At 42.0% G+C, this 24848-nt stretch overlaps 1 protein-coding gene across 1 annotated transcript in view; it reads right to left on the bottom strand.

The window, feature by feature from the left end:
* LSAMP (limbic system associated membrane protein) overlaps positions 1-24848 on the bottom strand; it is a gene marked incomplete at its 5' end in the record, with an annotated part of 235479 nt that overhangs the window by 6391 nt on the left and 204240 nt on the right. Inside the window, one exon of the mRNA XM_081003904.1 lies at positions 23375-23410. Coding sequence (XP_080860030.1) covers positions 23375-23410 — 36 coding nt within the window. The remainder of the gene's footprint in view (positions 1-23374; positions 23411-24848) is intronic.

Here is a 24848-nt window from a genome sequence, read left to right as displayed (position 1 = left end):
TTTCAAATGTAATCCGTTCCAGAAGACCGTTCGAGTTATGAAACGTCCGAAAACCAAAAACTCAATATGGAATACTCAATACGGAAAACTCAATATGGAAGCTGAGTGGCATGTTCAACTTCCGAAATGTGTTTGAAAACCGAAGCATTTACTTCCGGGTTTACCGCATTCAAAAAACGAAATGTTTGTCAATGAAGACGTTTGAAAACTAAGGTACCACTGTACACACACACACACACACACACACACACACACACACATAATGAATAGCCTGCCTGGCAAGGATTTTAGGAAAAGGACAACAATATGTTGCTTTTTAAAGCATAAGGCTATCTAATCTACCCACCTACTTACTTACTATCTATCTATCATCTATCTATCTATCTATCATCTATCTATCTATCTATCTATCTATCTATCTATCTATCTATCTATCATCTATCATCTATCTATCTATCTATCTATCTATCTATCTATCATATATGCCAAATATGAGAGACACAACCTAGATGATAGACACAACCTAGTTACTTTGAGATGGGAGGGCAAACCTCAGAATCATCTGTTTTTACTCAGTCAGTGTTGTGTGACAGCTACTAAGAAATCCCTCAACTCCCCATAAGTCATGGATGGTGTGGTTAAGGCTCTGATCCGGAGCACAGGAGAGTAGGGGGTCATTGCAGTATGTAGGATGCAAGCTGTTCAAAGGATTTATAGATAAAAATGTTTTCCTCATAAAAGTTTCATTATCATGCAAATTAGGATTCATCCACACTTCATCTTGTCTTGTGGTTAGAAAGCACAGCTATGATCAGTTTGCCCCACAGCTTAATCCTGGAAAGCACACTCTTTACTGTGGAATTGGAACAAACAGCAATCCGCCTCCAGCATCACACTGAGTTGAAGAAGGTGGAGTTGGGATTGATATCTGTTTTTGCTGGTAACTGACTGTTTCTCCCACTAAGGAATGGATCACAAGCTACTGAAAAAGTTATCAGCCTCCCTTTAAGGACGGGTCCCCATTTCCTGTCAGAAAGTCATGTGGGGGGGGCAGAGGGAGAGCCTGAGCAGTGGCTCTCTCTTTGATCTTTTGTTCCCTCCTCCCTTCCTTGGGAGGCAGTGTGGTCCACCTGTTTGCTCTCCCTGTGTGTGGTGGCCCTTGAATGCCAGGACTCGTTATAATTCTGCACATTGACGACCGTCTGCTTACAGCCAGACGCTGGCTCCTCCGGGGCAGATTCATCACAGCACTCTAATCAATAAAACATGGAACCAATCAGCAAATGCCTTCAGTCCCAGGGGAGGTTGCATAATTATTTATCTGGTAATCGGGAGGGGGAGTTATTTCAATGTAACGTTTGTGCTCCTGCAGGGCAAGTCCTATGGGGAGGAGCAACAGGAATGCCAGCAAAGCTTTGATTTTTCCAAGGGTGGGGGAAACAGAAGGCGCTCACTGCCGCAGCAACAAATGATGCAGAATCACAACAGGACTATTAACTGCTAACACGACGGACGTCCTTTCATTCAGCTTCCCATTTGCTACTCTCCTGCCTGGAATGATCTCCAGGCAGAGATTCCGTTTGGTATTCCCTGTAGTGGCAGCTCTGTACACCCTGCAATATATGCCTGTGAGTCAGTCAATGTTGCATTTTGCATTATGAAAATCCAATAGAATCCTTTGCTCCAACCTGAACCTCAACTATTCTGAAGACTCCTATTTAGTTTATCTCTTGCTAGCTAGAAAAATATGGGGCCAAACACACGCTCTATGAAGTGCTCTTCCCTGGTCTAACCTCCAAGACTGTATGCAGGAAGCCCTGCTCAGAAAAAAAGGATATTTGTTATTGATCAAGTATTTGGGTGGAGGAGCAGAGGACTGAATTAACCCCCCCTCCTGCCCCCTCCTCACAAAACAGCTGATCAGTAAGATTGCTGATAAACTCACAAGGATAGGAGCACTGTCTTAGCTGCTGTACACATATACATCTGGATCAAAATCCTAGTTATGTGAATTCTACTACAGAGAATTCTATTGTTGGACAGGGAATGCTGCTATACCTTGACAACAGTGACAACTCAACACAGCAAATTACCCCACTCCCTTTTTTCGCAGGAGAGGATGACTGAAAAAATGCAAGGCCATTGCACCACCTTCCAATTAGCTACCGGGCTAAGGTCAAGAAGCTGGTTTTGGTGCATAAGGCCCTTTACAGTTTGGGACTAGGATACGTGAAATATTGCCTCATTCCTTATATACCTAATTGATGTCTGAGTTCTGCAGGTGAGGCCCTCCTACAGATATCATCTTATCAGGAGGTCTATTCTACACAAGGTAGGAATTGGACTTCTGGTATTGTAGAGAGATAACAGACTCTGAAAAGGGTTTTTTTCAGGCATGGCATTCAAAGAAACGTGTTTTAGGGCACCACGCAAGACCACAGACCTGAAAAGAAACATTTTTTGGACATGGAATCTTGTCCCAAAATTGTGCTAGAGGAAGTAACCCCCAATGGCTGCTGTTGTTTCACAGCAAAAAAAATGGCATGTCCCATTTTTTCTGGGGCAGTTGACAAGTATGCTAGTATTTGTTGTGTGGTGGATATTGTATGGTGTCATCACTCCTCAAATTAACATTATTAAAAATATAGTATTTGCTGAATAGCAGACTGTGTGTATGCACATTTAAATTTCATTAGCCATCATAGAACTCAGTGGGGTATACAAGATGTTTCTAGGAGGTCTCCCATATAGACACTGACCAAGCCCAAAACTGCTGAGCTTTGGCAATGTGCCCTTAGGATCAACACACTTCTGTTTACGGTGCCACTGTGAGAATAGGATGCTGGATTAGACAGGCCTTTGGCCTGATCCTGCAGGGATCTTTCTATATGCTTTGTCCATTTTGGCATCTTCAACAAAATATGGTATCAAAGATCCTATGAATCAGAAATGCCTTGAGATGATTTTACAGTGTGAATTGGTTAATGTATTATCCTACATTAGCTTTTGAATATATATATATATTTTCCTGACATGGCTGCTTAGTATTTTGTATCTTTTCTGCCATCTTCATGTGGAGAGTGAGGGCCTCCACACTCTGCTTAGCGAAAGGGCAAACTAAATTTTCTTCTGAGATGCTAAAGTCACAGCAGCAGCAGTTGGTGGGACAGTGCAGGTAGAGCAGCGTTGCTCACCAGTTCTCCAAACACTGAGCATTGCTGCTAGTTCCTCAGAGTGGGAGGCGATGGGAAGCTCAGAGTGGTGTTGCATGGCTGTGGAGCCTATCCAACATTCCGGCCACCCTGCCTGCAGTGTACCCCCATTGCACTAAGTTCCAGTGTCTCGCTGTTCCCCATCTCAAGCACCATTAGCAACATTCAGTGTTTGGAACTCAGCTGAGCGATGCTGCCATACCCTTGCTGCTGCACCGACCACTTCTGAGTCACAGATGCAAGCATGACCACTTCTGAATTATACACGTAAACTGGTGATGAATGGGATAGTGCTGCAGGTTATAATACTCCCCCCCCCCCAAGTAAGCACATAACAACCAATTCCCTTGTGGTGTGCTTAAGTAGCCCCTTCTTGCATTCAAGATGATACAAGCAGGCTCTGAATTCTTGGACCTATTTGTCCTGCAAGACTAAAATGGTATGAAACAATTTTCAAACAGTATATATTGCAAGTGTACACATGCTGAGATTATTAACATTATTCCGACATTATTAAGCATGCCACCAACTGAGCTGGCATCTTTAAGATAAACATTGGGAAACCTATTTGAATATTCAAGAAACATACAAAATGTATAGAATGGATATTTTTCTCTCTCTGACTGCTCACTTTCTTTAAATACACTTTTGCTTTCCAATGCTTTCATGGCTTATTGGAGTTAGTACTGAGTCAAGAAGATTTAGGGCATTTCCACGGGGCAGAACTGTGGACGATACTTATAAATGCAACCTTCCCCCCCCCCCCAACATCCACATAGCACCATCCTTGTCAAAATGTCATCTCATTCTCTCCAAACCCCCTATTTAATCTGGAGTTATTGTTTCTGTGTTGTTGTTGTTTAATTTACCAGATTTTTGTTTGGAAATGGTACATCTGGATTAAATGGGAAAATAATGTGGAGTGTTATTTTGATGCTGAATACATCAACTGAGTACTTGCATACCTGAGCAGCACGGAAATCCCATCTGCACTATACCTTTAAAGCAGTATTATACTACATTAAACAGTCATGGCTTCCACCAAAGAATCCTAGTTTGTTAGGGAGAGCCCTATTCCCTTCACAGAACTACATTTCCCAGAGTCCCTGGTAAGACGGCTTGATTGTTAAACTGCCCTGGGAATGTATAATGCAGATGGGGCCCAAGTCTACAGTAAGCTGCCCTAACAGTCAGTCATCATTCCAGTGGTCTAATAATTAACCCAAATCTGATTTAAGCCCTACTTTACCATAAAATATTACAAGAAATCAAGCTATTAGTTTTCAAATGTAAGTCTTCCACTCACACAGCTTTAGCCCTGAACCCATAGCTCTTGTACTTAACATGAGTCATGTCTTCTTGAAAGAGAAATAGCAAAAAGCTTAAGAAACTGTGTGCAAAACAAAAAGCAACAGCATGAAATACAGTTTCTATAGGAGCAGCATGAATCAGTGTCCCAGAATGGATGCATGAATAGTTCTGCGAGGCTTCCTAGAAATTATGTCAGCATCTGTTCAAATTTCCTTCAATAGCCATCTCTGGTTCAAATAGAATTTTAAAATAAGAAACACAACTCCAATGCAAGCTACCCAGGACAGGGCCTACCATCTTGCAAGTCTTTGGTATCTTATACTGTAATGGCAATGTTACCGCACATAGTGTGTGTGTGGGGTGGGGGGGATTTGCTACCCTGTCCACTCCACTCGTCAACCCTGCACCAAACCATCCACAATGCAATTTACTTGGCTGACCAAACAAGAAATCACCCCAGCTTTCTCTCTTCTATTCTACAGCCCCATTTCACCCCTTTTTACCATGTCTGTGCCTTCTTCTCCCACCTCCTCTTCTGCAACCCATGGTAACCTCCTGCATCTCCTCCCTACTACACATTGTAACTACTAAGCACCCTTTTCACCTTCTGCCCAAATATGAAGCCACACCTCCTATTCTGCAGTCCATTTCATACCCCCTCATTTCATCTTCACCCAATTCCCACACTTTCTTCCCTCCTTGTTTACAACCCTGCTTTGTATTTCCCGTTCACTCCTTCTTTCTCTTTCCTCCTCCCTTCTTTTCTCAATTACCTATTGCACACAAACCACTCCCATTTCCTTGCCTTCTCCTCTGTTTTACAGCTCCTTTGCCAAGACACCACATTTTCATCTTCACCATGTTTTTCCTGCCTCCTTTTTTTAAACCTCCCTCTTGCACGGAGACCACCCCATTTCCATGCCTCCTCCCTATTCTACAGCCCTCCTAATTCTGCAGCTATATGTCTCTGTATTTTTAAGATAAATAGACTCTTAAGAACAAGCCCATCTGTTAGCTTGCTCAATTAGAGAAGATTAAAAGATGGATATTGGATGTATATGGGTGTTTGGTTGTTCATAAAATACATGTTCCAATTATAAAATTGAATCAGGAACTTCATGTAAAGGCAGCACACTGTACCCAGGGGTGGAGGAAGGGGCTTGCAGTGGGTGTGGGGGCCACCCTGGGTGTCATCACTGAGGGGAGTGACAAAATGCTGGGCGGCACTCACCGTGGGGCCTGCAGCATGCCTGAGCCACGCGTCTCTCCTGGGAGAGACGTAGTGGCTTGGGCATGCGCAGGCTCCGCACTGCCCAAATGGTCTGCCCACTGCCCCCCCCAGCTGTAGGACAGCTGAGTGGGAGGAGGCAAGCAGACTCTGGAGGCCCCGTGGTGAGCCCTGCCCCTGTGGGGTGCTCACCCTATGGGTCCCTGAGCAGCTTCCTCCACCACTGATTGTACCAGGAGTGAAAAGGTTTGAGTAAAGCAGTGACAAGCAGCGACACTGAGAAGGAATAGTGCCTGTTTTAAACAATGGCAGAAATGAAAGGACACTGGGAGGAAAAGAGTGGTGGTCTTAAACAACGACAAAGGATTGAGTAGAACAAGCAGTGGGGAACACTGAGAGGAAAATAGTGGTGGTTTAACACTATTATAGTGAGAAGGGAATTTCCTCCCAGACTCTATTTCCCAGACGTGTGGCAGCCCTATCACTTCCCCATCTATTCAGGCTTCTCCCGTTGTTTTGACCCACTGCTTTCCCCCTCTCAGTGTTCCCTCCTTCTTGCTCCTATGCCACTACTGTTGCGCAACCCGCCTTCTCTTTTGCTCCAGCCCCTGACTTCATGCAAATTCTGGGTTGACATGAGGCACCTCAAAACCTCCCATGAGAGCTGCACTCTGACTTTATGCACATTCATATTTGTGGCACTACAAATCCTTCAGTGGGGACTGCATGATGACAGACTAGTAGTGCAAATATAGTACATGGATGGTTTAGACTGGTGGCAGAGGAGGAACTGGTAGGTAGAAGATTGTGGAGACAGTGCTTGGAGGAAGGTGGAAAGGTTTGGGGATTAGGAACAGACAGACCCTATGAGTCTATCTAGCTGGGTATTTTCTACACTAGCTGGCAATAGCTCTCCAGAATTTCACACAAGACAGTCTGTTTGGGACCTGTCTATTTGTACCTAGGACCGTCTGCATGCAAAGCAGATGTTCTGCCATTTTGCTATGGCACTGCTTGCAGCAGTTATGAAGATCCATGGACCACATACAGCATTTTATCAAGCGTCCAAGATTTTGGATTCATTATCATTTTGAAGTGAGTAGTCATTGATGCGAACTGTGATTAAACAATGTATTCCAGGGATCTCGTGGGAAAACTAGGATAGTGCATGGTGATCTGTGCCTTGTACTGAGGCAGAGAAAAAGGCAGGTAATGGAGTCAGCATGGCAGGAGATTCTTACATGGTCCACTAATGCTGCAGAGTGTGAGTGTGTCGGCATAGCAAAGGGGGGGACAGGGGGCAGCTGCCCCCCCAAATCAATCAAAATCTATAAAAAATAATACAAATCTGAGGCTCTGCCCCTGTAACAAAAGCCTGTCCCCTCCTAACAAAAGCCTGCCCGCCCAGGAAAACTCCTGGGCATGCACACTTTTATCAGCAAAATGTTGAATGGTGTTTTCTTCTTTATACCATTAGAACTCTTTATCAAAATGGGGGAGGGAGAAAGTGAGTGAGAGGGCAAGAGAGGGGAAGCACTGACAGCTGATCTTGTAGGCTTTGGTGCCACCTGCTGCATGCTGTCTCTCACTGCAGCAAGGCTAATAAATACAGTAAGAAAAGCCCTTTGAGCAAGACTGGAAAATGTTGCATTTTAAAGAAACTATCTGTTGCTACTGGGCAGCATTTGCCATTCTAGACTTGTGATGTGAGCAAGTTTTGGGCAAACTAATTCCCTGTCCTCTGATCCTTTACAAACCTTGACATCTCCAAATGCTCACAGCCAAATGATCACTTTAATTCTTGCTAATTCATTTCAAACTCAAAGACACAGCATGCTGAATTTCCCTGCTCTGTAATGACAACATGCTGCTCTTTCCTTACAAACCTGCCCAATCATAATGTTTTTCAAACCTAATAATTCACATTTCAAGCATTGTTTGAATTGTTTTTAATTTTTTACCACTGAGAATTTTATTTGATTGATTAAATGTGAATGGAAAGGGAGAAAGGGCTTCAAATAGCTTAGCATTCTTAGTTTCAAGAATACTCTGTTGTAAGGTAAAGAGATGTAGATCTTAGCAATCAGTAAGGAACTTGCAGGTTAATAAAAAGTAGCTGGAATATGATGTGTAGAGAGGTTGTGGAATTAATAAATCACTAGGGGCATACACAAGACAAGATTCAGTTCTGATCCCAGTTTGGCACTTCAGAAAGTGAGATGATTCAGCATGGACTGCTTTGGAGGAAACTCACTCTGTATTGGATTCAAATCAAAACATCTCTTTAGAAAATACAGCACTTTGCGTAGTCCCATTGCAATAATGGGGAGAGCAACAAACAAGCACAATATTTTAATGATGATTCGATGAAAATTGTAGGCACAGGTGTCCTTATGGATGATGCCAGCCAATTTCAGACAAATGGGTGCTGGGCTTGTGTGTGCACGCACACATTTGCATGTACACACGCAATTAGCCTTTACACTTTGAGTTTTGTTTTTTGTTTTTAAAAAGTATCATTGCATATAATATTTTGGTTTTTGAAATCGAACCGAATTTGCAGACATAGCTGCTGCTCCTGAGAGAATGAAGCCTACCAATATACAGACAGATGGGTGCAGATATATATTTTTGTGCAATGTGAGTTTTTAAAGTTTGGGAGACAAAGATTCACTCACCCCTTGGGATTCAGGCTGGGTGGGTGGGATTTGTATAAATTGGCACATGTTGTAGCCATGTCACTAGGTACATAACCAGAAAAAATTCAGATGGATATGTGTAGAGGTTAGGGAGTGTAGGCATTTTTAGGTGTTTTGTTTGTTCATTATTTGCTTGTTTGCTACCATTTGGGTGAAAATCAACCAATGTGTCCCATCAGTATAAGAATTTCTACCTGCATAACAGGACGTCCCCCACTCTTTCCCCTCTGTGCATTCTCTGTAGCCTCCCCAAATCTCTCCAGGGGTTTGTGGGAACCCTTCTAACAGATTCAGGAGGTGTACAGCAGGAGGAGCAAGGGAGAACATCCCATTGCACATATCATATGTAACATTAGGTGTGGTGCAGCTCAAGATGTGACTGACAAGGAGCAACTGAGAGCCTTAAGGTGTATTGTTTCTGGGCAAGTGAGGCTGGAATCAGGTGCACCGCAGAGTTCCCAATCAGGAACACTGTAGTTCAGTCAATCTCTGTCCAAAGTAGCGATTGCGCTAAGCACCAACCAGCTGGTTGGAAGCCTTAGGTGGAAAGACTTCCTTTCCCCGTATGGTTTGTTTTCAGTTGATTCGTGATGGCAGCAAACTCCATTTCCTTTGCCTGCAAACCATGAAGGCAAACAATTGTTTACCATGGTGACTGATCCCACTGGTCAGAGTGGTCTGTGGTGGTCAGGAAAGGTCAGGATCTAGCCTGGTGGCCAGTTCCAGTTCCCAACCCCTGCTTTAGCAGGAAAGTGGTGCTCTGCCCTTTACTCTAGTAGCTGATCAGTATGTAAGTGCTGGGTGAGTTTGACTTACATTCTGGGAATTCAATGGAACTTCACATACTTGGTTGGGGAGCTGGTGCCAGCAGCCACCCACAGAGCAGGCAGCAGTAGGACACCAGGCATCTCCCAGTTAGTGCTGCCTCTCAAGCCATTATAACCACTGCAACTTTCTCTGTTGCCACAGACACACAGGTACAAAGTTCAGTACTCCCTCTACAATCATTTAAAAAAGCAATGTAATTGGAAATAAGGAGAGACGTGTTAAAGTTATTCTCTTTAGGTTAACCCCCCCCCCCATACTCTCCTCACTTACATTGCTGGCATTTTACTTTTGGGGAAATAGATCCATTTTCACAGACACAGTGTCTGTGCCTTTGTGCTCCTTCAACTTGTTCCTGAAGCTTCAGGGAGAGACTGGTTCACTTTGGACACCCTTGAAGGACACTGTCTTTGGATCAGTCACATCCCTCTCTGAAGAGCACAATTTGGAATTCAGGATTCATCCAAAGCAAATGCAAAACTTATCTTGCTACATAATAGAATTGGAAGGATGTCATCACGCTGCAGTTTGCATAGCTGCCAACAGGTGGTTGAGAAAACTGTAGCATGTAAACAGAATAGCAGGTGGGTGGCCCAGGTAGGCAAGTAAGGAAGTGGGAGGGCAGCACAGTCAAGCAACAGAGGAACAGGTAGGATAAACTGGGGTAGCTCTCTAGCAACCATTATGGCTGTCAGTACATACCTCACACTGATGCCATCATTTCGGCCTCAGTGATATAGGAGGTCAGGGAGGAGAGAAGTAGCAGCAGAACAGAACAGAACAGTTGCTGGGGAGGTTCCCCCAGTCTGTCCTGTCTATTCTTCTGTGGCTTGCCTGGGCTATGGTTTGGCTAAAGTGGAAGGGGAAGGGTGTAGCTTGGCTGAGCCTGTAAGTGAGTGAGACCGAGGGTGGGTGGGGTGGAACGAGGTGGATCAAGGGAGACAGGTGGGACATCAAGGTGGAAAGGATCAGCATGGAATGAGCTTTGCAAACTTTATTGTGTTTGTATTACTGCTGCCGCAAGCAGGCAGCAGGTAAACAAAGGGGGGGGGGCAGTCTTCCTTCACTCTCTTCAGGTGGGGAGAATGAAGGGGAGGAAAGAAGCTTTTTTTTTTACTTTGTGTTGCCCCGAGAAGAGTAAGAATGAAGCCTGCAATTAAAAATGCAGGCTTTCTCTCTCTTTGTGCAGCAATGGCAGTTGCGAGTTGGGGAGGGAGATTCAGTCTCCCCTCTCCCGCGCTGCCAGTGGTTACAGTGAAATTCAAATGAATGGATAACAAAACGGAATCAATTTTAATGAGCAAACAGTGGAATGAATGACGGTTTAAATCATGATTGCATGCCCCTAATACGAATCACACATTCTCAATTTTCATTTGCCTGCAGAACAGGGTATATTCTATTCCAAAGACAGCCTTTTCACCATTTGTGGTATGAAATGCTTGCATGTTTTGTATGTTGTTACAAAAGAGTTCCTGTCTGGTGTAGTGGCAAATTCACTTTTTAAAAAATGTTTCTTGACACTGGAAGTCTGGCAAAAGCAAGAAAAAGGATCCCGAAGTGAGAATTGAGCTCAGTGCTACCAGGAAGAAGTTATGAATCTCCTGGGGCAATGGAGTGTTGATTAGCAAATCTGCAGGTGGTAATACTGGGCTCTAAACACAATATCACACTTCGCATGCAGTAGGAAAGGTTCTGTTTTAAAAAGAATTAGGGGCTGGAATCCATGAGAAGTGTTAGTAATTAGGTGTATAAATCTGATTTATATTTACTTACATGTGGCAGGGTAAGGGTGCATTTACATGATATTCAGAGAGGTTGGTTCTGTCTTTAAAAAATAATAATACACAGGGCTTTGCTAAAAAGTACACATTGCTTTAAGCTCTCTGATTTTCACTCCTTTTGCAAAAGTGGGTGTTGCCTGCCATCTAGTGGCACACCTACATTTGGTCTCTGTACTTTAGCAAGAATCTATTCTTTTGCCACAAGGTGGAGAATTGGCACAAATAAGGGACTGGCAAGCATTTAAGAACTAATCTGTTAATAGTTCAGCAGTTAAAGAGCAGCAAATCTCTTTATCTGATCTATAAGTCTTATATGTAATGAGAACTTATTAAGAAATGACACATCTTCTAAAATTGGAAACAATGAGAACAATGAGACTCAAACAGGAAGTTTGTGTATTGCTTAAGCCCGCAGCCACCAACGTAGCATCTGTGGGCACAGTGACATCCTTAAGGTCTTCACCTGGCACCCACAAAGCCTCTGAATCTCCCCACTCACCATCTCCTTGGTCATGAAATAGTGAGGGTGGTAACCTCTACCGCCTTGAAGTAAAGTTAAAAGCCAGTGCCCAGTTTAGCCTCAAATCTCTGAAAAGTTAACAAGCCTAATTAAGCCACATGACTTGCATAGGCCCAGGTTTTGCTTAAAATACAATGGCAAATCCTAAATCACAGAGTCTAGAGCAGGGTCTCCCAAACTCGGGGCTCTATCTGTTTTGGGACTACAATTCCCATCATTCCTGAGCTCTGGTCCTGCTAGCTAGGGATGATGGGAGTTGTAGTCCAACAACAGCTAGAGAACGAAGTTTGGGAAACTCTAGAGGAAAACATGAACAACTTCTAAATCCGAATTTTGTTTTCCCCAAATATAACCTGGGGTCAAGCAGAATTAAAAGGGCACAACTGAGGGAGAGGATTTTGAGTTCACGCGCTGGGGGTGGGGAATTTATGAGGACTGAGGGGGAGAATCCCAACCACACTTTATATGTTTAAAAAATGCCTTGGCAAATATGCCTCTGAATGGATGTGGGGATTACAAGTGGGGGATTGTAGTTGTGCTCAGATCCTACTTTTAGGCTTCCCATGGGCATCTTGTTGGCCACTGTGAGAGCAGGATGTTGGGCTAGATGGACCTTATCTGGCAGGCTCTTCTTAGGTTCTTACGATAAAGACTGGAAGCACCAGGGAGATTTGAACGTGGACACTTGCATTGCTGTATGTTAGCCTTCGCCAACCTGCTGTGCTCCAGTAGTTTTGGACTACAACTCCCACCAGCGCCAGCCAGCACATGCTGATGGGAGTTGTAGTCCACAACATCTGGAAGACACCAGGTTCATAAAGGCTATTGTGTGCAATGATGCTTGTGCCTACTGTATTCCTTGATGTGTCTTGGGAACAAAGCAGAAGTAGGTAAAGAGAAACAAGTTATGCAGCTGGACCAAAAACAGAGAGGAAGAGACATATTTTGTCTCCCCTCCCCTTGCGGCCTAGAGAGCTTGGGGTTTCACACATGCCAGCACCTCAGCTAGAAGTCATTTTTTCTAGTCTGCTGACTCTGTTTGCCAGGGTTTCTGAAGATGAAATCTTTATTATCAGGGAGGCTTAAAAGGGGGGGAATACTGTTAATTCCATTTTCAAGGTCATGCTTTGAAAGTTATTAATTTCTTTCTTCCAAGGCTCTGTACTCAGTTCCAAGGCTTTGGGGATTTGCAGCTGGTACTTAGTAGGCTACACTTAGGGATTTTTCCTCCTGCTTCTCTGCTGTACAGGGAAAAATATCCCCAATTTCGCTGCTAGAAGCATCAAGTTCATAATGCTCTATTTGCATCCTATTCTCATTCTAAGGGCTTGCCCACACTTCCGCTTGTCCTGTTGCTTTCCTCTGGGAAAACCCACTCTCTGCTGCTGAATTGGAGCAAACATTAATCAGCTTTTCTGCAGAAATCAGGTTTTTCCTTACAGAAAGTTGAACCCATAACTGTTGTTTATAAATGCTTATGGATCTTTGCAAGAGAGTAGTTCAGGAACTTAGATATATGTGGAAGAGGGACTTAGAATATTTTATATGGAATGTTCCTTTGGATTTGAAATTGAGATCAATCCAGCAAAATAAATATTTTCAGGCACATGGGACTCCACAACATAGGAAGGTACTGCCCATTACAGATAGAGTTTGAGGTGTAGTGCTGAAAATGTCTCATTGGGGCATATAGTGTGGGCTTGTACAGTGATATATTCATTTTGGTCTGAAGTTGCTGCTGTATCAATTTTGCATTGGCAAAATCTTTGCTATTTGCAGATGCTCAGGCACTTTTAAATTAAATTCCCATCATACAGGGATTAATGACAGGAAGGACAACAAAAGCGGATTTTGCAAGCCCTTATGATCATCAAGGGATTTATACTTCAATAGACCCAATGTCTATCATGCAATGATCTGAGGACCTAACTGCCTTGGCTTCATTTCAACATATTTCTTTATAGATATCAATGTCATGTGGATACCTATTTGGACATCTGGAGGGCTTATATCAACCTGTATGTTTAACTTAAGATGGATGTGCTGATGTTTATTCTATCTTTAATGTGCCCTGGTGGTAATTATTAGTATTCTTCTTTTGCTTTCATATTATTAATTTTCACAGTTCTTTCCTTTTCCTTTTCTCATTGTTAAATTTGCAAATAAAAAACAAGCATACTTCATTTTCTCCTTGATCTTACTTGTTGGCAGGGGTAGCCAGTGTAGTTTCCTCCAGAAGTTACTGCACTCAAACTCCCATTAGCCCACCAGCATGACCAATGGTCAGGCATGGTGGGAGTTGTAGTCAAACCATCACAGCGCCTACCCCTGATCTAAAGTTCCATTCACACTTCAGGCTCAAAAAGCATTCGACTTTGTGGAGTCATAGGGAGGAACAGTCTTAAGACAGTAGGTCTCAGTGTTGCTGCATAAGCAACATATTGATAGTAGTAAACAGCTGAAGATATCAGTGGTCCATTAAACCATACTACACTTTTCAAAGGGTATGATGTGTTCTCGCTAATTAGCTACCCAATGGCCCACACGGAGAGACTGACAGAGAACACTTCTGTATTTTCACTTTTGTGAATGCTATTGTATCACCCTGTCACACTGTGTTCTGGTCACTTGACCGTTTGTGGGCGGCATTCTGTAATTTTCTTCTGAAGAAATTTGTCTTGCCATTGCTTCTCTCTCACACTAAGATCACATTGCATTTGCTCAAAGAGCATGACAGAACTTTTAAGACTGATGAAATCCCTCCACTCTACAAGAACAACTTGTACTGTGGCAATTCCCTGAGTGGGAGGATATTTTCAAGCAGTGCTGAGACTACCTGAACTTCCCTCGAGTGCAAGGCAGGGCACCGCACAACTTCAGAATAAGTAATCTACTACTGAAGTGTCTCCTCACAACTGCAGTTTAAATCACATTTGCCACCAATGTCCTGCTTAGAACATGATCTCATTTGCCACTGTAGCAAGGATGGGGAACTTGCAGCCCTCCAGATGTTGTTGCACTCCAACTCCTATCAGTCACAGCTAGTGTAGCTGATGAACAGGGCTGGCATCCAACTGCAGCTGGAAGCCACATGCTCCTCATCCCTGCCCTATAGCCACACTAATAACTTGTGCACAAAGAAGATTCCATTGACTCTGACGTCTTTTGTTTAGTTTTTCTTTTGAGATCTGAATTTTGAACTAATGATCTCAATGAACTGGTTCCTCTTCAACAACTAGAGTTTCTAGGAGAGTTCATCAGATTAAGATTCCAGTGTGGATAGCATTGTTCTGTTGGTGCAAGCACTTATTCTGAACCACATTATGTCCTATATGTCAAACCTCTCATCTGCTGCCTAACATTGGCTGCTGGATAGACAAAACCTTTGTGCAAGCTAGGTGGAGAGGAGGGAAAATAGATGCTGAATGCATATATAAATGCATATCCAAGTGTGGATGTCTAGGAGCATTGCATTACTCTCAGTGGAATGCACATTTTCTATTCCAATGCAGATTCCCACTGTTCGACAGTGCAATGGACTTTCTCAGAAGGTGATGTATTCTCCTTCATTGGAGGTTTATAGCAGAGGCTGGATGGCCATCCATCAGGGATACTTTATAATTCTATGATTCTGACATGCTAATATTATTGCTATTGTTATCCCAAGGCAATGTAAAGATAGTTAAAAATGGGGGGGGGGGACCATTTAAAACAAAACTGCACTGGCATGCTAACACAATGCACATCAATTTGTGCAACAGCTTCTCAAAGAAAGAAGTAATAAGAATCCCACATGCATAGAAGTTGTTTGGGAAAGTAGGGCTATCTTGGACACTAGACCAGAGGTGGGAAACACTCTGGCTCCACAGGCAAAGGGATCACCGTCGCTGGCCAAATTGGATCCCTCAGTGAGCCAGGATTAGTTTGTAGGCCAGAGATTCCCCACCCCTGTTCTAAACCTCTTCGGTCATTCTCCTCCATGTGTATTCTAAACTATGGAGCAGGGCTTCCAAATACTGTCCTCCAGCCCTGGCACCAGCAGCCCATCAGTCTCATCCCCTAACACCCATGGGTTGATAACAATATCTGCAAAGAGGAGCCTATGTGTGCACTGTGATACCTGGATTAGCTAACACTTGACAGAAAGCACAACTGTGGCTTCTGTTTGCTTGAAAGCCTATGGAGGTATGACTTTTTCTGCACAGGCTCTGTTTTGCAGATGTCACACAGAACACAGGGATGCTAGGAGATAGGGCCCCACCCACCTCACTCAGCCATATGTAGCTCTCTGAAAAACAATCACATTTCACCATCCTTGGCATCTCTGAGCAACTTTACTTAAATTATGGGGCTGCTTCAAGAATAGAAAATGAGCTGGGCGAGTATCACAGAGACCAATATACAGTTTGCAGGCACAGTGGACATCTTCTACAGTATGCTTATTCCAAAGTGTGTGTGTGTGTGTGTGTGTGTGTGTGTGTGTGTATATATATATATATATATATATATATATATATATATATATATCACTTAGTTGGTCTCTAAGGTGCTACTGGAGATTTTAAAAAAAATGTTTTACAAAATTTTGACTGCGTGAGACCAACACGGCTACCTACCTTATTCTGCAGTAGGCCCCATTAAAAAGTTACCATTAGAGTTGGCCCTCAGAAAAATAAAACTTGATATATGGATTTGTAAATAATTGGAGCTGATAAACATACCAAACTGAGGCACCTTTTTCTTGCCTTCTTGTTTCCATTCTTACCACAGAAACTGTCTTCTAAGAAGAGGCTGTAAGTTGTGTGAAAGCAGCAACCCTTAAAATATCTGACTGAAGAAGGAAGATACACTGAATGTTGGCGGTTAGTATTGGCTAATGCTTCTTCTACGGACTAATCTCATTGGAATTACTAGGTCAGCATCATCCTGCCTCAAGGCATAAATGATTATGCCCCTGGCACAACACACAATAACAAACTTGGGGTGCTACAGAAAATAGCAGCCCATGTGTCAAGAGCACCCTTCACCTCCATAACATGTTGTGCAACTTACTGTGCATTTTCCATCACTGGCTGCTAATTCAAAGGGTAGATAAATGCTCAGCATGATAAGAGGACACAGGTAGGATGGACTTTACATTATGGAGGACAAAGGAGGAAACTGATGCCAAGCTATCATATTGGATAGCAGCCCCATGTAGTTTATTTGTTTGTTTTTATAATCTATCTATCATCTATCTATCTATCTATCTATCTATCTATCTATCTATCTATCTATCTATCATCTATATCTATCTATCTATCTATCTATCTATCTATCTATCTATCTATCTATCTATCTATCTAACATTGTTATGCCCTCCACAACTGCCCCTATCCTCATGCTGTACTTTCCTGATTATGGGAATATACTTTACATTTCTACAAACACAGGCAACGTGGGGATGGATAGGACTGGAATGTTTTTCCCGCGTTTTCTTCCCTTGGAAGCCCATCCATTTGGAAACCATTCTCTGCTTTTCTACAAGACCAGGTTCTTTGGAAAGGACTTGCTGTTTTTGTTGTTAGCATAAGCTAGCATATGCAGTGGTATTAAATCATGCAAGCCCAGTCATGTGTAATGTGCTTTTTTTATTATTGCCAATGCTGAATGGGAACAGTGTCACCAACAGGCTCATCCCCAGAGCCTGAGTCCAGAAGATAAAACCAACACTTCCCAAAATGACTTTACCAACATGGGTTAGTGAATGGAAAGACTGTTCACTGGGGAAAATAACCATATGGGAAGCCAATTTGTCAGGCAAATCCTTTGATGGCCTGCGATGTGTGGAAATGGTAAAAGGAGAAGCTGTTTTCTGTTTGGCTGCCACTGCCTTAAGAGAGAATAATTTGAGGTTAAAGTGAGACATGCCACCCCACTCCACTCCCATTGCCATCCTTTTAAATTCCCATTTACCATTACAGAACCAGATACTGTTATTTGAATGGGAACTTAGGGACAAGTGGAATGGACAGAGAAGAAAGCAAAAGCAGCTGCCTTACTTATACGCTTTCAGCCTCTCTGCTTATTAAAGCCTAAAAGGCTACCAACTATTAATGGGGCAGCAGACTTTTTTCTTTCAAAAAAATTGTTTTTTTTTAAATACAAGTGCCTATAAAAACAGAAGGCAAGCATAATCTTAAAGCAGGTTTCTCTCTTCTTCCAGACTGGTGATATGTATTATTAGGGAATCATCTAAAAACAAAGAAAATACTCTTCTTTCTTCAAAAACATTTGTGGAAATATATAGACAAAACTTATGTGAATTTAAACGCAGCATACATCAGTTGACCCAAATGCATATGATTCATTCTTAATTTTGGTTGTAATCCAAATTTATATACATTTTTACCATGCCCTTTTCTCAAGCAGTTCGGGTTGGCATAGATGGGGCTGTATGTGCATGTGTGATTCTCTACATTTAAAGTTCTAAGCAAATGTTTGGCTATCTCATTCTTGGAATTGTTTTGTCCTGCTTATAACACTGCTACTCAGTATATTTGTCTTTTGGAAACCTCTCCCCCACCCTCAGTTTATTCCAAAACAGTCATTGTCTTCCATCATTTGACTGAACTCTGAACAGTGAGTTTACTTTTTATATGATCCCTGTTCTGGTTGTCTCATTTTTATCTTTAAAGCAAGTTATGTTGTTACCCAATCAGCTTCATATCCAAGTGGGATTTTGAACCCTGGTCTATGCAGTCAATCATAAGCACTCTCTCACTAACACCTCACTGGGTCTCCAGTATATGTTTGTATATGCAAAATAAGGGGTGAGCAGCTAAATGACTGTAATGCAGGAAGCCACCAAAATTGAGGATCACCAAGGTTAGACTGGCTCTTTGGCACACCTCATGTCTGCTTTGGAGCTTAGAAGAATCTGTTGAAGGTCCAAAATGGTTTGAAGCCTGGACTTGTAGGTATGTAGGCTCTTGCATATGCCAATAGCATCATCAGAAGACACCATGAACCTTGGCAGGATTAGGACTTTCCTGCTCATGCTGAATGGGTTCCCTCAATTATCCAGCATAAACAGAAGTAGAGATGAGGTATAATTTAGTTCACAGAACCATCCAAATTCTCACTTCTCCAAGCAATGCACAAACCAAAACACAGCTGTCCTGTGAAATTTGCACTTCTCTGAATTTTGTAAATCTATCCATATATGCTAGATTCAAATCTGATTAATATGCACAGCCTTATACAAAGCTAGTCCTAAGTATGCCTTTTGAGCATTATGAGATCATTTTAAAAGATGGACCAGCAAAACACACCCCCATCACTTGATTTGACTTGGTTAGATCAAGGGAAGAAAGTTGTTATTATCACAAGTTATCAAATTTCTTGCACACAGAAAGCCATCCAGAGAGAGTGAGTTTGTTGCTAGGACAGAGTGATTCCATTTACTGGGGGACTCCTGGACAACAGAAACCCTTGTTAAAAATACAAATCCATCAAACAGAAAACTGGTCATACCTTTTTGAGGAAGCTCCTATTTTTGCCTTGAATCCCTCCAACCAACCCCTTTCTCACTATAGCCTATAGCCCACCATTATACCCATCCTCCAAATGAAAGTGTTAGTACAAGCTAGAATATCTACATCTAAGAGGAAACTAGCTACAATCTACAGTCAATGCAGGGCCATTCTCCAATCAGCATCTGCTTTACATAAAGGGAACTGTTATTCTCCCACCACCACCAACCTCATCTACTTGGACTCACTTACTATAACCATGTGTCTGATTTAGGTATGTGAAAAGAGTGGCTGATTAAATTCAGCATTACCACTACTTTGCTACTGCATCTTCAGAAAGCACAAGGGACAATGGCAGCTGGAGAACAAGGAGGGTGAAAGGGATTGAACCTTAAGCTAGAAGTGGATACAAGACACGAGGGACAGCTTGGTTTAGGAAGCTGGTGAACCTGGTATAACTTGAGACTGTGCTGCCTCCACTATCGTTCTGGCTTGTGTGGGGAGATGTTTGCCCAAGATTTTGGTTTAGAACTGAAATGGGAGGCATGGGAAACTTCTCTACAGAAGCACATTGAAACCCACAGCACTTTTAGCAGAAGCATGTGCACTCTAAAAATACCTTTGCTCTGGCATCTAAAAAGATCAAAATAGCTTTATTAGACAGTAAACAAGTTTTTGTTAGGTAATCCGCAGTGGCTTGCATCCCAGGCAATGCAATAGCGACAGCCTTTTCTATACCTATCTGGCTGCAGTTGCCTGTGGTGACTACGCTAACAGGCGAATGGTGACAAAATAGTAAATCATTGCACAGGATATTTTATGAAAATGCTGCTTTACAATGAGAATGGTTTGCCTTTAACAGCAAAGACCCATACTAATAAAGTTTAAAAAATCAGAAATGATTCCAATGTGTCCTTGTAACGCCCATGTGGTCAGGAAATGCTAATTCATATTAAACACAACAAAACAAGTGCCACAGCCTAAGGCTTTAAGAGCAAGGGTGATATGATCAAAATCTTAGAGGAGCGCATTCATGTCTGAGAAAAGAAACCATGTCTACACAGTTTAGGGATTTGATAATATTTTTCCTGAGGCTCTATCAAGAGGTGAATTGTAAAGGCAGAGCGAACAGTTAGTAAAGCACCAATACCTGTGCTAATTGCCCATGGCAAAGAAACTGCTGGGAACATTTGGCAGAGAAATAAGGTTCTACATATTAAAATTATAGATTTGCTCAGTAATCCAGGATGCACTGAAGGTAAACTAGGATGTAGCTTATGTGAATCAAAATCGAATGCTTGAGCATTAATTCAAGCATGGAATAAATCACACTGACACATTATAAAGTGCTATTAAAACTTTACAGCTTAAAGTTTTGATCATGTGGGTACAAATATATATTTCTCTGCTGATATTTTCATTTAGAACTGTAGAATTTTAGAACGGGAAGGGGCCCATATCTAGTCCTCTAGTCCAATTCCCTGCAATGCCTCAGTCCAGAGAATCCTATGCATGTTACTTCTAAGTCCCAGTGTTCAATATGTTTTAAAGTAAGAGTGTGCCCTTGAAGTATAGGATTTACTCCCTGATAAGTGTGATTAGGACTGTAGCTATACCCTAGGACTGTAGGAATGAAGTGAGACCAATATATTCTTTACCTGATAAAACCACAAATCTTTTTTTAAAAAAAAAAAACTGGGTTAATTGCCAAAGCTTTAAGGTCAGCTTTGGGGGCTCAGTTCTGTGTCTCATGATCAGATGGATATTTAACAAGGTGCAAGGCCTTTTCAGTGGTGGCATCTAAACTGCTTCTCAGATACGTTCTATTGCTTTTTTTTCAGCAAGGAAATTTTAATATTCAACTTGTCCTGCTGTGAGATAATTATTTCAGGTAAGTTTTTTATTGTTAATAATTGTATTTATTTAGCTTTTAAACTTGAAGCTACTTTGGGTGGATACAAACATATATCTGGATGCAAACAAATACAACCAAATGATAACTATGAGTAAAGCATTCCTTATACAGTGGTACCTCGGGTTAAGTACTTAATTTGTTCCGGAGGTCCGTTCTTAACCTGAAACTGTTCTTAGCCTGAAGCACCACGTTAGCTAATGGGGCCTCCTGCTGCTGCTGCACCGCCGGAGCACGATTTCTGTACTCATCCTGAAGCAAAGTTCTTAACCCAAGGTACTATTTCTGGGTTAGTGGAGTCTGTAACCTGAAGCCTCTGTAACCTGAAGCGTATGTAACCCGAGGTACCACTGTATGTGTTGTGCGTGCATGTTTTTAAGGCACACACAATGTGGGTGATTAATTTAAATACAACTTTGTTTTCAATAAAACCTAAATTTAATTAATTTAGAGATGCTAAACATAAACCCAGAGCAGCCCTTTAAAGATGTTATTCTTGTATCTGTGCACATTTTCATTCCTGCTTCATATGATAACCATATTTATTTGATTTATTTTTAGACTGCTTGTTTGCAAATGGCCTACTTTATTGCTTTTCTTCAGCTTTATGGCAAATAAATATACAGGATTTAATTTAATGGTACATTGTTTTTGTATCTGCTTTCCTTTAATTGTATTTGTAGATTTGCCTCTGTTTACCCAGTTGTAGCCAGTGGCTACAATGTTCTAACCATTTTAGTTTCCCCATGAAAATGTGTGGATTCCCTTTGAACAAATGACAACAAGCAAGTGACAATACCAACATGTTGTATGCCCTCATCCTCTTGATTAATAAGCAGTGCTGCTGCTGCACTGCAGATGTGGGAAACATCATTATGCTACCAGATGATTAGCGGGTGGGTGGTCCTAGTCATATGTCAAAGTTGGCCTGCCCACTAGACCAAAAGGGTTTCCCACACCTGCTGTATTGTCTGTGAGGGTTTGTTGCTGTTGCTGTTGTTCTGGAACCAAGTTGCCCTTGCAGACCAGCGACTCTCAAAAATTATGTTGCAAACTGCCCTGAGATCTATGGATGTAGGGTGGGACACAAATTCAAAAAAGAAATAAATATCAATGTTGCAGAGAGTGGAAATAAGTGCTTCCATTTCTATTAAGCCTATTGGATACCATTGTCACTGGGTGTCTTCCAAGAATAAAAGCACACACCAGTGCTGTGTGGGAGCCTGGGGGTGCTTTTTCAAAGACCTACCTTACACCTGGATCACCAAGAAGCTGAGTGAACAGCAGAGCTGTTGAAATTACCGGAGGCTGATATTTTTTTTGATGGGTGACCTTCAATTTGAATGCGCCAACATATCACATACAAGGGGTGAGATTTCATTTCACTATCTCCTGCTATTCATTCGGCATGTAGGGCAGGCCCAAGAAAGACCATCCTCATTGCAAGAGAGCATATTCCACATGCAGAATTCAAGTGAACAGGCAGACAAACTGTACCTTAGCATTGCCAATGGAACAGTGTCTTCTGCACCTGAAGGCAGCAGACCAACTTAAGGAAAACAGAGGAAATCATAGTCTCCAACAACTTGCTGTCACTCCCTGAGACCACTACTCCTCTGCATTGCTGCCTGGACAACCACCTCACTCTGTGTAATGGTAAAGGGATGTAGTGGACTACCTGTCCATCATACACCAGAGATTCAAACAAATTGTTACTATTTGGGGTAGGTAATCATCCCAAGTTGGCTTCTTCACTTTAGTTTTGAGCTGGTGGATTCAAGATGACATAGTCTTCTCACTGGCTCATACCAGCTCAGAATACACATTAGGGTCAGTCCTTTTAAAATGACCTCAACTCAGTCTCTTCCTCCGCGAGAAATATTTACAATGTTGGGTATAGAAGGTTAGTCTAGAAGCCTCCTCTCTGGCAAGTCAGCTTTCCATGTGAAGTGAGTTTGTTACTGTGTTTTTTTAATTACGACTTTTTTCAACTTTCAGATCAACCATCTCCCATATGCATTCTGAGGTGATACTTGTCTGTGAGGAGCATATACTATATGGGTCTATATAGGTTTTCTGTTAGAGAGTATTTGAAGACTGAAGAACAAAGGAAAAATCTCTAATGTGCCGAATTGTTAAAAGATTCAGGTGACCTAAGTTTAAAAGACCAATGGCTTAAGAGTTGAACAGCTGAGTTTGCCAGCAATGGGGCGCATAGATATAAGGGCAGGAGCAACCAGAATGTAGACACGATGTCTTATTTTTACACAACAAGTAAACTATTTCCTCTTCCCTGGTTCATCCTACTTATTGAATTGATGGAGAATGACCCAGCTTAAGAGCTACTGTGACACAAAACATATACTGACCTGGAAAAGGATTGGGGAGTGTGGGTAATATTTTCTCTAAGGAGTGAGAAAAACAACAAAACAAAACAATAAGCAACATGCACTTTCCACATTCAGCAAGCAACAGTTACAAACCTGGAGTGCTTCCCAACCTGAAATTGCTTTGATTCAAAAGAACATTTGCTCTTCCCAAAGCACCTAAGTGTGTGATGAGGCAGGGAGGAACCATCTGAAGGAGACACAAACTGAATAAGCAATATACAGAATATAAAGGGAATTGTGATGCCTTCTGTGAGGGAACTTGAGTGCCATGATTTCACTATCCAAATATCACCACAAGATCCCAATACACAGTTCTTTGACCTAGTAATCTTTTGCCTATTTTGCTTTGCTGTTAAATTTGTATTGTTAATATGTTTTGTTAACTATGCTGAACTGCAAGCAGCAAAGACATTCTAGACACTTTCTACTCTGTACATACAGGCCATGTTCAAGAATCAATAATGGCATCTCCTTCGTACAAACTCAGTTGCATTATATGTCTTGATTTATCTTTAAACCCTTTTGTCTCATGGCAGAATCTCCAAAGTACCAATGAAAATTGTGGATTTCACGGACAATGTTGCAGCATTTCCTAGTCAGCTTCCAAAATAAATGACTTAAGGGACCACCCTCTCTCTCTTAAGAGGAAAGATCTTGATTAAATGACAAACGTCACCACCAAAGAGTCTGTTATGCAAATGACTCCCAGGCACATAGCATGTTTGGGTACAATCTGGAGAAGCTTGGTTTACGTCTTCATTCAGGCTTTTACAGATTGGGATAAGAAGAGGGGAGAGACAGAAATTATTGTCCAGAAATCAGTGGCAGAGCCAGGGTGAGCTAACCAGAGGCTGACCACAAGGCTGAAGCATATGTGTAATCTATCTCAATGTAGGGCTTTGAATTATTTATGTACTAAATTTATTTATTTCATTCCATTTATTAATCTCTTCCTATGAAGCATCTCAAATTACCAGTGATGCCATTGGTAGTACAACAGAATCCAGTCCCCACCAGCATTCTTGGTGCCAGGGAGGGATGCCTGGTACAGAAACCTCCATAAAGGCTATGTAGCTGTTTGACTGCCGCCTGTCACTGCTGCCTCACCACTGCCAAATATGTTCGGGTGAAGGGAAGAGGTTGTGGGGGTTAGACCTCAGCAGCAAACTCCAATATGAGCCACACCCAAATTTAAAAGGATCTAGGACTAAGCTTTGATGGTACTGGGGCAAGGCTATCTGAACAGAAGGAGGTAACATTCTGCCCTTGTATTGTTTTTGTTATTAATTAATATTATTTACTTGCCCTTCAACAGCAGGTCCCAGGCCAGGTTACAATAATTTTAAATTAAATTAAATTAAATTAAAACAGCTAAAACAAATCATAGTCACAGGAATAGGCTGGGTCCTGAAAACTCACACCACAGTTGTCAAAGGCCAAGGTTAAAAGCATT

This window comes from Podarcis pityusensis (genome assembly GCF_964106645.2).
Source record: "Podarcis pityusensis genome assembly, chromosome: 4".
Classification (NCBI taxonomy): domain Eukaryota; kingdom Metazoa; phylum Chordata; class Lepidosauria; order Squamata; family Lacertidae; genus Podarcis; species Podarcis pityusensis.
This window is presented reverse-complemented; position numbering and strand designations above follow the sequence as displayed.